This window comes from Rhinopithecus bieti, unplaced genomic scaffold (genome assembly GCF_001698545.2).
Source record: "Rhinopithecus bieti isolate Rb0 unplaced genomic scaffold, ASM169854v2 scaffold_11273, whole genome shotgun sequence".
Taxonomy (NCBI): Eukaryota; Metazoa; Chordata; class Mammalia; order Primates; family Cercopithecidae; genus Rhinopithecus; species Rhinopithecus bieti.
In genome coordinates, this window is record NW_016806694.1 from 155,264 (window position 1) to 168,501 (window position 13,238).

At 42.8% G+C, this 13,238-nt stretch overlaps 1 protein-coding gene across 9 annotated transcripts in view; it reads left to right on the forward strand.

Annotated features, from left to right (window-relative positions):
- MIMS1 (mitochondrial inner membrane scaffold 1) overlaps positions 1-12,961 on the forward strand; it is a 59,519-nt gene extending 46,558 nt beyond the window's left edge. For all 9 annotated transcript variants that reach the window (XM_017877468.1, XM_017877461.1, XM_017877464.1 and 6 more), the window contains 2 exons: positions 6,676-6,787; positions 11,924-12,961. In XM_017877468.1, the coding sequence (XP_017732957.1) occupies positions 6,676-6,787; positions 11,924-12,157 (346 nt within the window). In that variant the 3' untranslated portion in view covers positions 12,158-12,961. The remainder of the gene's footprint in view (positions 1-6,675; positions 6,788-11,923) is intronic.
- The last annotated feature ends 277 nt before the right edge of the window (positions 12,962-13,238 follow it).

A 13,238-nucleotide genomic window follows, 5' to 3' on the forward strand; every position in this document is an offset into this window, starting at 1 on the left:
ATATAAAGGTGAAATTTAGCTTATCTGGTATAAAAATCATACAGGAAGCATTGTCAAATATAAAATGGTGCTTGGCTTCTTTGGTCCAAAAACTAATAAAAATAAGTGCTAACGGAAATTTCTCAGTAGAAAGGCACCAAGGACTATAAAGTCCACTGCTGATGTTCCCACATTTAAAACAAAAGATCAGTGTCTTAGAAATTACATACTTGGTTTATCTTCCACTTTCCCTTCCCTCAAAAGTAAAAGTCTTTTAGCACATGTACCACCCCTAGAATTTCCGGTAAACCAGCACCAGCCTGAAGATCACGTTCTCATCAAAGGGTGAAAAGAAAGGAAACTCAAGCCAGCCTGGGAAGGACCCTACCTTGTGCTGCTGACCACCAAGACTGCTTTTCATACAGTGAAAAAAGGATGGACTCATCACAACTGAGTCAAGAAAGTGCCACCCCCTCCAGAATTGTGGGCCATAGTCCCAGGGGAAAACCCTACCAAACTAAAGCTGAGAAAAATCTCTTTCATCTATTCTATTACTGTTTCTTCTTTCCTCGCTCTATTGCTGACCATCTAGTTATTAACCAAGTCAATTTTGCCTCAAAGTATTGCATTTAATGCTTGCCTTGTTATACCCTGTGGCCAAGTCAAAGACAGCTCTCTACTTCAGAAAAGTACCTCTGTCCCTCCTGACTCTCCTCAGACTGGGCATTAGTAAATTAGGACCATTTAATCTGGGGAAATTTGGTAAAGACTCCAGTGTTAACCAGGAGTCTTGCTCCCAATATAGAGCTTTTATGCTGTAGTTGGTCCAACATTCTGTGGACCACTAAAGAGCAAGGATGGACTGCCCCAACTGGTTTTTGTAATTTCCGGAAATCATACATTCATTTTACTAGAGGATCATAGAAGTTAAAGACTTAAAACAAATGTTGGCAATTAAGACAGGATACCAAGATGGAAATGCTTGATTGGAATGGATCAAATACTCCATCCGCACGTGAAACAAAAGCAGTTGTTATGCTTGGGCACATGGCAGGCCAGAGGCCCAGATTGTCCCCCTTCCACTAAGGTGGTCCTCCAGTTGACCAGGCATGGGCTGCATGGTAGCTCTTTTCCAGGATTCTACAGCCTGAAGTGATAAGTCATGCCGAGCTCTCTCTGCTATACCCCAAAGTCCGGCACCCTGCGTGCGGGTCAGCCCCTGAGGGCCGTCCAGCCTCCGTCTCCCAACACTGAGTTCACTTCGGTTCTCTCATGACAGGGAGGAAACTTAGCGTTCCTTGGAGACCTGAAGGGATGCAGTGAGCTTCAGAATTGTGAAGGGCTTATCAATCAGTCAGCCCTTATTCATCCCCCAGCGGATGTGTGGTGGTATTGTGGTGGACCTTTACTGGGCACTCTGCCGAATAACTAGCGTGGCACTTGTACTTTAGCCAGTTGGCTATCCCTTTCACCCTGGCATTTCATCAACCAGAGGGAGGAAAAATAAGACATTGTAAAGCGAGAGAAGCCCCTAATGGGTCTTTTGACTCTCACGTCTATTTAGACACAATTGGAGTCCCTTGGGGAATACCAGATCAAATTAAAGCTTGAAATCAAATAGCTGTAGGATTTGAGTCAATATTTTGGTGGGTGACAGTTAATAAAAATGTAAATTGGATAAACTACATCTATTACAACCAACAGCAATGAGCTTTTCATGAGTTAAAAGAAAAACTCATGTCGGCCCCAGCCCTGGGACTACCTGACCTGACAAAATCCTTTACACCCTTTTTGTCAGAAAGAGAAAAAATGGCAGTTAGAGTTTTAACCCAGACTGTGGAGCCCTGGCCAAGGTCAGTGGCCTATCTCTCAAAACCACTGGATGGGGTTTCTAAAGGCTGGCCCCCATGTCTAAGCGCCCTGGCAGCAATGGCCCTGTTAGCACAAGAAGCAGGTAAATGAACCCTTGGGCAAAACCTGAATGTAAAGGTCCCCGTGCTGTGGTAACTTTGATGAATACCAAAGACCGTCATTGGCTAGCAAATGCTAGATTAACCAAGTACCAAAGCTTGCTATGTGAAAATCCCCACATAACCATTGAAGTTTGCAATACCCTAAACTCTGCCACCTTGCTCCCGGGATCACAGAGCCCAGTTGAACATAACTGTGTAGAGGTGTTAGACTCCGTTTATTGTAGAGGGCCCAACCTCGGAGACCGTCCTTGAACATCAGTGGACTGTGAGCTGTACGTGGGTGGGAGCGGCTTCGCCAGTGCCTGCAGAGTGACTCTGAAGAAGACGACAAGCCCTGCTCCAGTCACACTGGGAAGCTGACTGGTCCACACATGGCTGAAGCATGAGAAAATTCATCACGGGATTCATTTTCCTTAAAATTTGGGCTTGTCCAGTAAGGAGTTCAACTGACCTTCCTCAGACTGAGGACTCTTCCCAGTGTGTACATCAAGTCACTGAGGTAGGACAAAAAGTTGCTACAGTCCTATTATTTTATGGTTATTGTAAGTGTACTGGGACTCTAGAAAGAACTTGTTTGTATAATGCTATTCTATACAAGGTACATAGCCCAGGAAACGACCAACCTGATGTGTGTTATGACCCATCTGAGCCTCCCATGACCACAGTTGTTGAAATAAGATTAAAGACTAAGGACTGGTGGGGGCTCATAAACGATACGAGTAAAGTGTTAGCCAAAAGAAAAGAAGAAGGGGTGTCCAAATAAGTCACCTTGAAGTTTGATGCCTGTGCTGTCGTTAATAGTAACAAGTTAGGAATAGGATGTGGTTCTGTTAATTAGGAAAGAGGCCATATGGCAGAAAATAAGTACATGTGTCAGAATTAGGACTGTGTGGGAATGAATGTGGATACGGGTCTTGTGTCATTTAGGCTACTTGTATAAAAAATGAAGAGGATCCTGTCCACCTTCAGAAAGGGAAAAGTGGCCCTTCCTGTACCAGTGGTCTGCGTAACCCCTTAGAACTAGTAATAACCAACCCCCTTGATCCTCACTGGAAAAAAGGGGAGCGTGTAACCCTAGGAATTGATGGGGCTGGACTGGATCCTCGAGTAGATATCGTGGTTTGAGGAGAAGTATATAAACGCTTTCCTGAGCCAGTATTTCAAACCTTCTATGATGAACTGAATGTGCCAGTACCAGAAATTCCAGGAAAAACAAGAAATTTGTTTTTGCAGTTAACTGAGCATGTAGCCCAGTCTCTTATTGTCACTTCATGTTGTGTATGTGGAGGAACTGTAATGGGAGATCAGTGGCCATGGGAAGCCCGAGAATTAGTACCTGCAGACCCAGTTCCTGATGAATTCCCAGCTCAAAAGAATCACCCTGATCACTTCTGGGTCCTAAAAGCCTCAATCATTAGACAATACTGTATAGCAGGAGTGGGGAAGGACGTCACTCTTCCTGTGGGAAGACTCAGCTGCCCTGGGCAAAAACTGGGTAATAACAAACACAGCCACCCAGTGGAGTTCAAACCACACTGAGAAAAATCCGTTTAGTAAATTCCCAAAGTTACAAACTGTGTGGAACCACTCGGAGTCCCACCGGGACTGGACAGCCCCCACTGGATTACACTGGATGTGTGGGCATAGAGCTTACACCAGATTACCCAGCCAGTGGGCAGGTAGTTGTGGTATTGGCACTATTAAACCATCTTTCTTCTTACTGCCCGTAAAGACAGGCGAACTCCTGGGCTTCCCTGTCTAGGCTTCCTGTGAGAAGAGAAGCATAGCTATAGGAAATTGGAAAGATGATGAATGGCCCCCTGAGAGAATCACACAATATTATGTGCCTGGTCCTTGGGCACAAGACGGCTCGTGGGGATACCAGATCCCCATTTGCATGGTCAGCTGAATCGTATGGTTACAAGCTGTCTTAGAAATAATCACGAATAAGACTGGCAGAGCCTTGACTATTCTGGCCCGGCAAGAAACTCAGATGAGAAATGCTATCTATCCAAATAGATTGGTTCTCGACTACTTGCTTGCAGCTGAAGGAGGGGTCTGTAGGAAATTTAACCTTACTAATTGCTGGTCTACACATAGTTGGTCAAGGGCAAGTAGATGAAGACATTGTTAGAGATATGACAAAACTGGCCCATGTGCCCGTGCAAGTGTGGCATGGATTTGATCCTGGGGCCGTGTTTAGAAAATGGTTCCCAGCGCTAGGAGGATTTAAAACTCTTACAATAGGAGTCGTAATAGTAATAGGAACCTGCTTACTGCTCCCTTGTTTGCTACCTGTACTTCTTCAAATGGTAAAAAGCTTCATCACCACCTTAGTTCACCAGAATGCTTCAGCACAAGTGTACTGTATGAATCTGTCGATCTGTCTTGCAAGAAGACATGCGTAGTGAGAATGAAAGTGAGAACTCCCACTGTTGAGTGAAGTTCTCAAAGGGGAGGAATAAGGGAGGAGACCACCCCTCATATTGTCTTATGCCCAATTTCTGCCTTCAAAGAAAGAAGTAAAAACTAAAAGGCAGAAATCCACGGGCAGACAGCCCGGCGCCACACCCTGGGCCTGGTAGTTAAAGATCGACCCCTGACCTAGTTGGTTATGTTATCTGCAGATTACAGACATTGTATAGAAAAGCACTGTGAAAATCCCTGCCCTGCCCTGTTCTGTTCTGATTACCGGTGCATGCAGCCCCCAGTTGTGTACCCCCTGCTTGCTCAGTCGATCATGACCCTCTCACGTGGACCCTCTTAGAGTTGTGAGCCCTCAAGAGGGACAGGAACTGCTCACTCAGAGCTCGGCTCTTGAGACGTGAGTCTTGCCGATGCTCCCAGCTGAATAAAGCCCTTCCTTCTTTAACTTGGTGTCTGGGGGTTTTGTCTGTGGCTCGTCCTGCTACACTAAGGATGGACAGACTGACTTTATGTGTCCCTTGTTGTAATGTGTTGAGGTGGACAGTGTCCGTTCTGTTGTTTTCCTGTGGAAAGTACTTAACGTGAATCTCATCTTGAGGAAACAATCAGACAAACCCAAGTTGAGAGGGGTCCTTCGAAAAGTAGCCAGCCTGCATGCTTCAGAAATCTGAATGTCAAGAAAGACATCCTGCCCTCCTCCACCGTATAATGCTGAGAAGCGCTTCTAGAGAAAAGCAGACTAGAGAGACAGGAAAAATAGCCACAGGGGATATACTGGGACAGTTTAGGAAACTGTCATCTAGATTATAGGTTAACTGTAGACTATCGTGTCTGTTATAAATGTGATGTTTGTGTAGGTGAATGTCTTCATTCTAATTTAGGGATGAAGGGTCACAGTGTCCAGGGAGAGCAAGAGCCATTGTGGTAAAATGTTAATAGTCATGAAACTGGAAATGAAGAAGCCAAGGCTCAGGACTGTTAATAACCAGGAAACTGGAAATGAGGAAGCCAGGGCTCAGGACTGTTAACCAGGAAACTGGAAATGAAGAAGTCACGGCTCAGAATTGTTAATAATCAGGAAACTGGAAATGAGGAAGCCAGGGCTCAGGACTGTTAACCAGGAAACTGGAAATGAGGAAGCCAGGGCTCAGGACTGTTAACCAGGAAACTGGAAATGAGGAAGCCAGGGCTCAGGACTGTTAACCAGGAAACTGGAAATGAGGAAGCCAGGGCTCAGGACTGTTAACCAGGAAACTGGAAATGAAGAAGTCACGGCTCAGAATTGTTAATAATCAGGAAACTGGAAATGAAGTCACGGCTAAGGTTGGAGACTTTCTTTGCCTTCTCTCCTGCTTCCAGAAATTTGTTGTGATATATGTTAATTGCTTCTTCACCTGCCTTAAGAATGTTAATAGAGGCATCCTTTTAGCGTAAGTGAAGTTTTCATCAAACCCATAGTATCATTTATTCTTTGCATGATAACACACTAACGTGACGTTAAAATGTCTCTTGCTTTTACAATGCGATGTTACACATAAAATTACATGTAATTGGCTGGGCACTGTGGCTCACGCCTATAATCCCAGCACTTTGGGAGGCTGCGGCGGGCGGATCACGAGGTCAGGAGGTGGAGACCATCCTGGCCTACATGATGAAACCCCGTCTCTACTAAAAATACAAAAATTAGCTGGGTGTGGTGGTACGTGCCTGTAATCCCAGCTACTCAGGAGGCTGAGGCAGGAGAATCGCTTGAACCTGGGAGTCAGAGGTTGCAGTGAGCCGAGATTGTGCCACTGCGCTCCAGCCTGGCGACAGAGCAAGACTCGGTTTAAAAAAAATTTTTAAAAAAAACAAAAACCCATGTAATTTTAAAGGTAAAAATTTTAGGTCTTAAAACGTGAGTTGGAGCATTCTAAGGAAGTGGTATTTGGTTGAGGAAACTAAGACCAGGCAAATGATTCTAATCCTTTTCTCATACTTTACTTAAAGCAGCTAATTTTATTCTAATAACCGCCTCTTTTTCTAAACATACTAGGATGCCCACATGAAGCAAATAGGGGTTGTAGGCGGTCAGATACCACGTGATGTAATGTTTGTGTGTATGTTGCATTTTGTACATCAGGTAAGATGTTCTCTTAGAGTAAAGGTAAAGTGCTTGATAATGTAGAATCAACTTTTAAGCAAAATTTAATAAAATTATAGTGTGGTTTTGGTATTTTCAGATAATTTTTGAAAATATCCTTAAAAGTTTGTACATATGAAAGTTACCTTTTTTTTTTTTTTTTTTTTTTTGTAGAGGAGTGAATGTCGTTCCTTTTCTAGAACTCATTGGGTTACCTGACAGTGTGGTAAGCATCCTGAAAAACTCCCAGAGTGGAAATGCACTCACAGCATATGCCTTGTTTAAGGTGGGTACTGACTGTGACAAACCCATTGCTCCTCAGACCTCACCAGTGACCCGCTCATTTCCCCATGAGACTCCCTGTTAGTGTCCAATTGTATTTTGTCACTTGAAACACTGTATTTCATCTCTGATATGTCTGGTGAATAATGTAAGATAACACTTTTTTTTTGTTTGGAGATGGAGTTTCACTCTTGTTGCCCAGGCTGGAGTGCATTGATGCCATCTCAGCTCACTGCAACCTCCGCCTCCCGGGTTCAAGTGATTCTTCTGCCTCAGCCTCCCGAGTAGCTGGGAGTACAAGATAACAAAATAAAGCGGAAGTGAAAATGTGGTTTTAGGAAGAAATGCCTTAAAAATTGGTAGATCATTCATAAATTGCTGTGATCAGATAATTGTTAGACTTGTGTGATTTTCCGTGGTAGTAGTCATCTGTCTGACATTGCTCCTGTTGATAAATGGAGATACAGTGGTTTTAAGATATTAATTGTATTTATTTTTCTTATTCAGTGATCTGCGTGCCACCTGACTCGTTAGCAAAATTTGGCGTTTATTTTACTGTTTTTTTGTTTTGTTTTCTGTGTGTGGTTTTAAGGAGCAGAGAGTTTAATAGGCAAGAAGGAAGGGAGAAGGAAGAAGCTCCCCTGTACAGGGACAGGAGGACGGGGCCTCCAAAGCCGAAAGAGGAGGTCCCCTATTTCACTGTTGTTAATAGTTTATCTTTTCTTAGCAAGTAAAATAGGTTTAATCCAGATTGTCTTATAAACCCTTTTTTGTTAGATTTTAACCTTATATATGTTTCATTTTAAAAGTTGATAATCTTTATAATTCTTCTCTGGATTCAGACATCATCTTTTTTTTTTTTTTTTTTTTGAGGCAGAGTTTCGCTCCTGTTGCCCAGGCTGGAGTGCAATGGTGCGATCTCAGCTCACCGCAACCTCTGCCTCCCGGGTTCAAGCGAGTCTCGTGCTTCAGCCTCCTGAGTAGCTGGGATGACAGGCGTGCGCCACCACACCTGGCTAATTTCATGTTTTCTTAGTAGAGACGGGGTTTCTCCCTGATGGTCAGGCTGCTCTTGAACCTCAGGTGATTTGCCGGCCCTCGGCCTCGCAAAGTGCTGGGATTACAGACGTGAGCCACTGCACCTGGCCTGACAGCATCATCTTGACAGCTTCCAGGCCTATGGGTCTTCATTTCGGAAGGGAAGACTCACTGTAAATTGTGGAGTTTAGCCATATTAATCTCATTTTCTAAATTGACAAATACTTTTGAGAGTCTGTGAAACTTCTACCTAAGAAGGTGGAAAACACTGAGAAACTAGATGTTTTATTTTACTTCTGTTGTATAAGAATATCTGAGAATTACAGTTTTATAGCATTACTCAAAAGTAGCATTGTTTCATTCTGTCATCCTCATTAGCATCCTCTGAAATCTTGGTAGATTTCCTCTTTTATTACAATCTTGATGAGAGGGCTAACAATTGTTGAGTTTTTCTACATTAAAGTGTATTATATTTAAAAATTATCAAGTTTCTAGTTATGGTGGATATAATTTTAACCCGAGTAAGTCAAACTATCATGCTGATGTAAACCTTCCCTAATTTAATTGCTCCTTATCCCACTCCCATAGCATGATAGTTGATAGCACAGTCTGTGCTAGGTGTTCAGTGTTTGTTTTCTCTATTTGATTAGGAGCTCCCAGGAATTCAGAATCATTTCTTCTTTCTTGTTGTTTTTGCACTGCACCTGGTATTGTGTTCTGTAGGTGAATAAAATGCTCAGCACGTGTTTGTGGAGTTGGGATTGAAAATGAAGCTGTAGGCGTCATGGTAGGAAGACGAGTGCCAGTGGTGTTTCCCCCTCACTATTCCTCTGTGAAGTAGGAGATATGGAGGGGATTCTCCTGTGTGTTATCTGTAACCCATAGTTTCTCAAATAGAACAACAGACACAGATTTTTTGCTTCATCAAGACAAAGCCCCCAGATGCAGTGTGGCCTGTGTGGTCTGGTGGCAGCTGGCTGCAGGATGTATTCACTGACTGCCTCGTCATCTCTTTGAAATACACCCAGAGTTTTAGCCTCTACTGTGTGCCAGATACCATTCTAGGTACTGGGAATAAATGAATCAAAGAAGACAGTGCAAAATACCTGCCTCGTGGAGCAGATAGTGTAGTGAGTGATAGTGGGTTGGGGAGACAAGATAAAGTTAGAAATGCACGCACACACAAAGTATGTGCACACAGATGATGGTAAGTGCTAAGAAAGGAAACTAGGGATGGGGGTATGTTTGTGGTATTTGTTTTTCAATGGGAGATGGCACACCTTTCTGAGAAGGTGAGATAGTTGCTCCTCCAAGAGGGAGAAGCATTCCGAACAGAGAAAACCCGAAAGGCAAAGTTCTGAGGCTGCAGGATCCTGGGAGTATTTAAGGGATGCAGGGAAGCCAGTGTGACTGGAATCAGTGAACAGGGCAGAGAATGGCGTGTCATCAGATCAAGAAAGCCTTGTCGGCCCTGACAAGGACTTCGCTTTTTACCCTGAGGACAGGGAAAGCCACTGGACAATTTTAAGCATCCTGCCTCTGTTCCGTCAAAATCACTTTGGCTCCTCTAAACAGACCATGGCAGGACCAAGGGAAAAGCCAAGGGACCTGTTGTGAGGTGAGGTGATTACAGTACTTGCGTTGAGAGGCAGAAGTGGCCACAAGCCAGGTGGTAGCAGGAAGTAGTTGGATTCTCAATATATTTTAAAGACGTGGTTGCTGGGGTTTTCTGATGGTTTGGATATAAATTATGGAAAAGAAAGAGGGATTGAAGCTTTCTTGTAAGTTTTTGGCCTGGGCAACTGGAAGAATAGAATTTCCATTTTCTGAGATGAGGAAGACTTTGAGAGGAGCAGGTTTGAAGTAGGACAGTTGAAGATCTGAAAGTCAGTTTTGAACATGCAGTCATGTGCCACCCAGTAACATTGCGGTTAACCGTGGACTGCAGACAGTGATGGTCCCATAGGTCCCATGTTTTTATGAATGTCATTTTTTTACTATACCTTTTCTATGTTTAGATAGTTTCGGTATACAGATACTTACTGTGGTCTTATAATTGCCTGCTGTATTTGGCGCAGTGCTGTGCTGTACAGGTTTGCAGCCTAAGAGCAGTAGGCTGTGCCTTGTGGCCTGATGTGCAGTACCATCTAGGTTTGTGTAAGTACACTGTGATGTTTCACACAACAACAAAATCACCTAATGACACATTTCTCAGAACGTGTCCCTATTAAGTGACTCACGTGCATTAAGTTTGAGATCTTATTAGACATGCAAATCTCCAGAGGTGGTTGTACATATTGGAATTCAGGGGAAAAGTTCAGTCTGGAGATTATAGTTAAGAATCATCTGTGTATAGACGGCACTAAAGACCAGAGAGTGAGATAGGTAGAGAAAATAAGAGGCCCAGGGATCGATTGTTGTCACACCATGTTCAGAGGTGGGTGAAAGGGGAGGAATTGGCAAAAATGAGAAGCCGCCATGAACCAGAAGGAAGCCCAGCAAGTTGAGGGCCTGGAGCCAAGTGAAGGGAAGTGAAAGCTGTCTTGAATGGTTCCAGTGGTTCAGGAGCTGGTTCCAAATTGACAACTGGATTTAGTTTTGTAGAGGTCACTGTGACTTTGAAAGCAGTTTTGGTGAAGAGGTATGGGTGAAAGCTTGCTTAACGTGTTTAGGAGAGAAATTAGAGATAGAGCAGACAGCTCTTTCAGAGTTTTGTTATACGGCACACCTATGCGTTTTGTTTTGTTTTGTTTTGTTTTGTTTGAGACAGGGTCTTGCTCTGTTTTCCAGACTGGAGTGCAGTGGTGCAGTCATAGCTCCCTGCAGCCTCGAACTCCTAAACTTGAGCAGTCCTCCTGCATCAGCCTCCCAAGTAGCTGGGCCTACAGGTGCATGCCACTTACTCCCGGCTAATTATTTTTCTTTTCTTTTACTTCTTTCTTTTTCTTTTTGTTTTAAGAGACGGCAGGGTCTCATTATGTTGCCTAGACTAGTTTTGAACTTCTGAACTCAAGCAGTCCTCCTGCCTCAGCCTCCCAAAGTGCTGGGATTTTAGGCATGAGCCATTGTACCTGCCAACAGCTATGATTTTTTGTTGTTGTTGTTTTTGAGAGGTAACTTCACTCTTGTTGCCCAGGCTGGAGTGCAATGGTGCAATCTTGGTTTGCTGCAATCTACGCCTCCGGGTTCAAGCGATTCTCCTGCCTCTCAGGCTCTCGAATATCTGGGATTACAGGTGCCTGACACCATGCCCGGCTAATTTTTGTACTTTTATTAGAGACTGAGTTTCACCATGTTGACCAGGCTGGTCTTGAACTCCTGAGCTCAGGTGATCCACCCACCTCAGCCTCCCAAAGTGCTGGGATTACAGGCGTGAGCCACTGCACCTGGCCTGATTTTTGACTTAGAATGTGATGCAGCCTTTTTACTTTTACGTTTCTCTTGGACCAGTCATCTGCTATTTACTATTGGTCCTAAAAGTTCCAGTTAACGTTAAACCTGTGCATGTCTACAGCCGTTTTACTACTTTTGGCCTCATGTAAATTGCTGGCTAGTGTTTGAGACTCAGGGTAGATTGTAATGAGAAGGTAGCATTGGTTTGGAAAAGTCAAAGGAAAGGGATTTGGAAATGAAGCTAACCTAAATCCGACAGAGAGTGGATTCATGCTCTGCCTCTTACTATTTGAAGACATTCAGTTCTAGTTTAGCTCCAGATAGAAAGCATTTGGCAGGATGGCAGGGGTTTTAAGGAATAGAAACATGTGTTCCTTTGTTATTTTTAGTGGTACCGAGCCCTGTTTCTGATTTCCAGGTTGAGCTGTTCCCCAAGTTTACTAGCATGCGATTAGGGACATCAGTGCTATGATTCTGTTATCTGGGTCAGGATTGTGTAGAGGACAAACATTCATAAAATGAGTTTACAGAAGAAGTGTCTCTTGTTAGGAGGGAAAACCATATAGGATATTACTACATTAGCTTTGTGAAACAATGAGGCAATTTATTCTGATTGGTTACTACCAAGAATTTTAATTTTAACTTGTTTTTGCTTAAGATGACGATAATAACCAGGTTTTGATTTGTCTCTGTTTGCTTTTTGCTTAAGATTGCAACACCTGCTCGGTATACCGTGACTTTGGGAGGAACATCCTTCACTGTGAAGTACCTGCGCAGTCATGGCTACATGTCCACGCCACCACCCGTCAAGGAGTATCTACAGGACAGGATGGAGGAAACAAAGGAGCTTATCACAGAGAAGATGGAAGAAACAAAAGATAGACTCACTGAAAAGTTACAAGAAACCAAAGAAAAAGTTTCCTTTAAGAAAAAAGCGGAATAAGGTGCCTTATAGCAGTATAGAAAATTCCTGCACTTTAACCCTTTGGAAACTATGGGCAAAGATACATGTGTCTGATTAGTTTTTTGGTTAGTCGCCTAAATATACTAGTTCTCTGAGGGTTAAAGAAGTAAAATACCTTTTTAAAGTTAAATATCACTAGAAAAATCAGTGTTATTACAAGGAAAGAAATGAACCCAGTGTAAGAATTTCCCATCAGTAGCAGTATTAAGCAGTGGTGAACGTCTTAGAAGTCATACTTCTTTTTCAAGGTCTTCAGAACCACACTTGATTTCTGTTTTGTTGCAGCTGTAATTGACGCACACTGTAGGCAGTTGACTCCTTGAATAACCAGTGTGACCCATAAAATAGGCTGTTAATACTGGATCTTAATTTTTATGTTATTCATTAAGGTTTTAACTATATTCATTATGTAATTTGGAGACAAACTAGCATCATCAAAACTGCCTGTGAATAAGAAGATATTTAGTCTTTCTATAAAAACAGAATAGAGCAGTTACCTACCAGTTAAAATCTCCTATATGAAGAAAATAAAGATTCAGTCATATATATGTAAATACGATGTATTGATTGTACGAAAATGAAAAATGGACCCTTTAAAATTATTTTACCTGAAGCGTATCATATTTTTTTTAAGCAAATATGTATGTGGTGATGGTATTTTTCGAAGTGTGTATTGGTGGTGATCGCCTCAAACATAAACCTCTCGTGAATTATTTGTGTCCTTTTCAGCTAATCTTTCAGAGGAAAGGTGAACAATCATTAAACCTTAAATTTATTGTTAAATGCTTTTCACCAGTAACTCAGGCTCGTGGTTCTCAAGCAGAAAAAGGTTGGGAGACTAAAAATGGAGTCAGGTTGTCATGGAGACTGCTAACTCCTTGGGGTAGGCACGGGCCTTGCCTCCGCAAACCAGTGCAATTTCCCAGTGTCTTCGTTTCAGAATTCATGCTGATTTCATTATGAAGTAAAGTTTTAAATTGTGGCTGCTGCTTTTTGTCTTGCATTGAAGGGAGATTATCCTTGTTTGAGCGTTCTACTTGATTTTTTTTTTTTTTTTTTT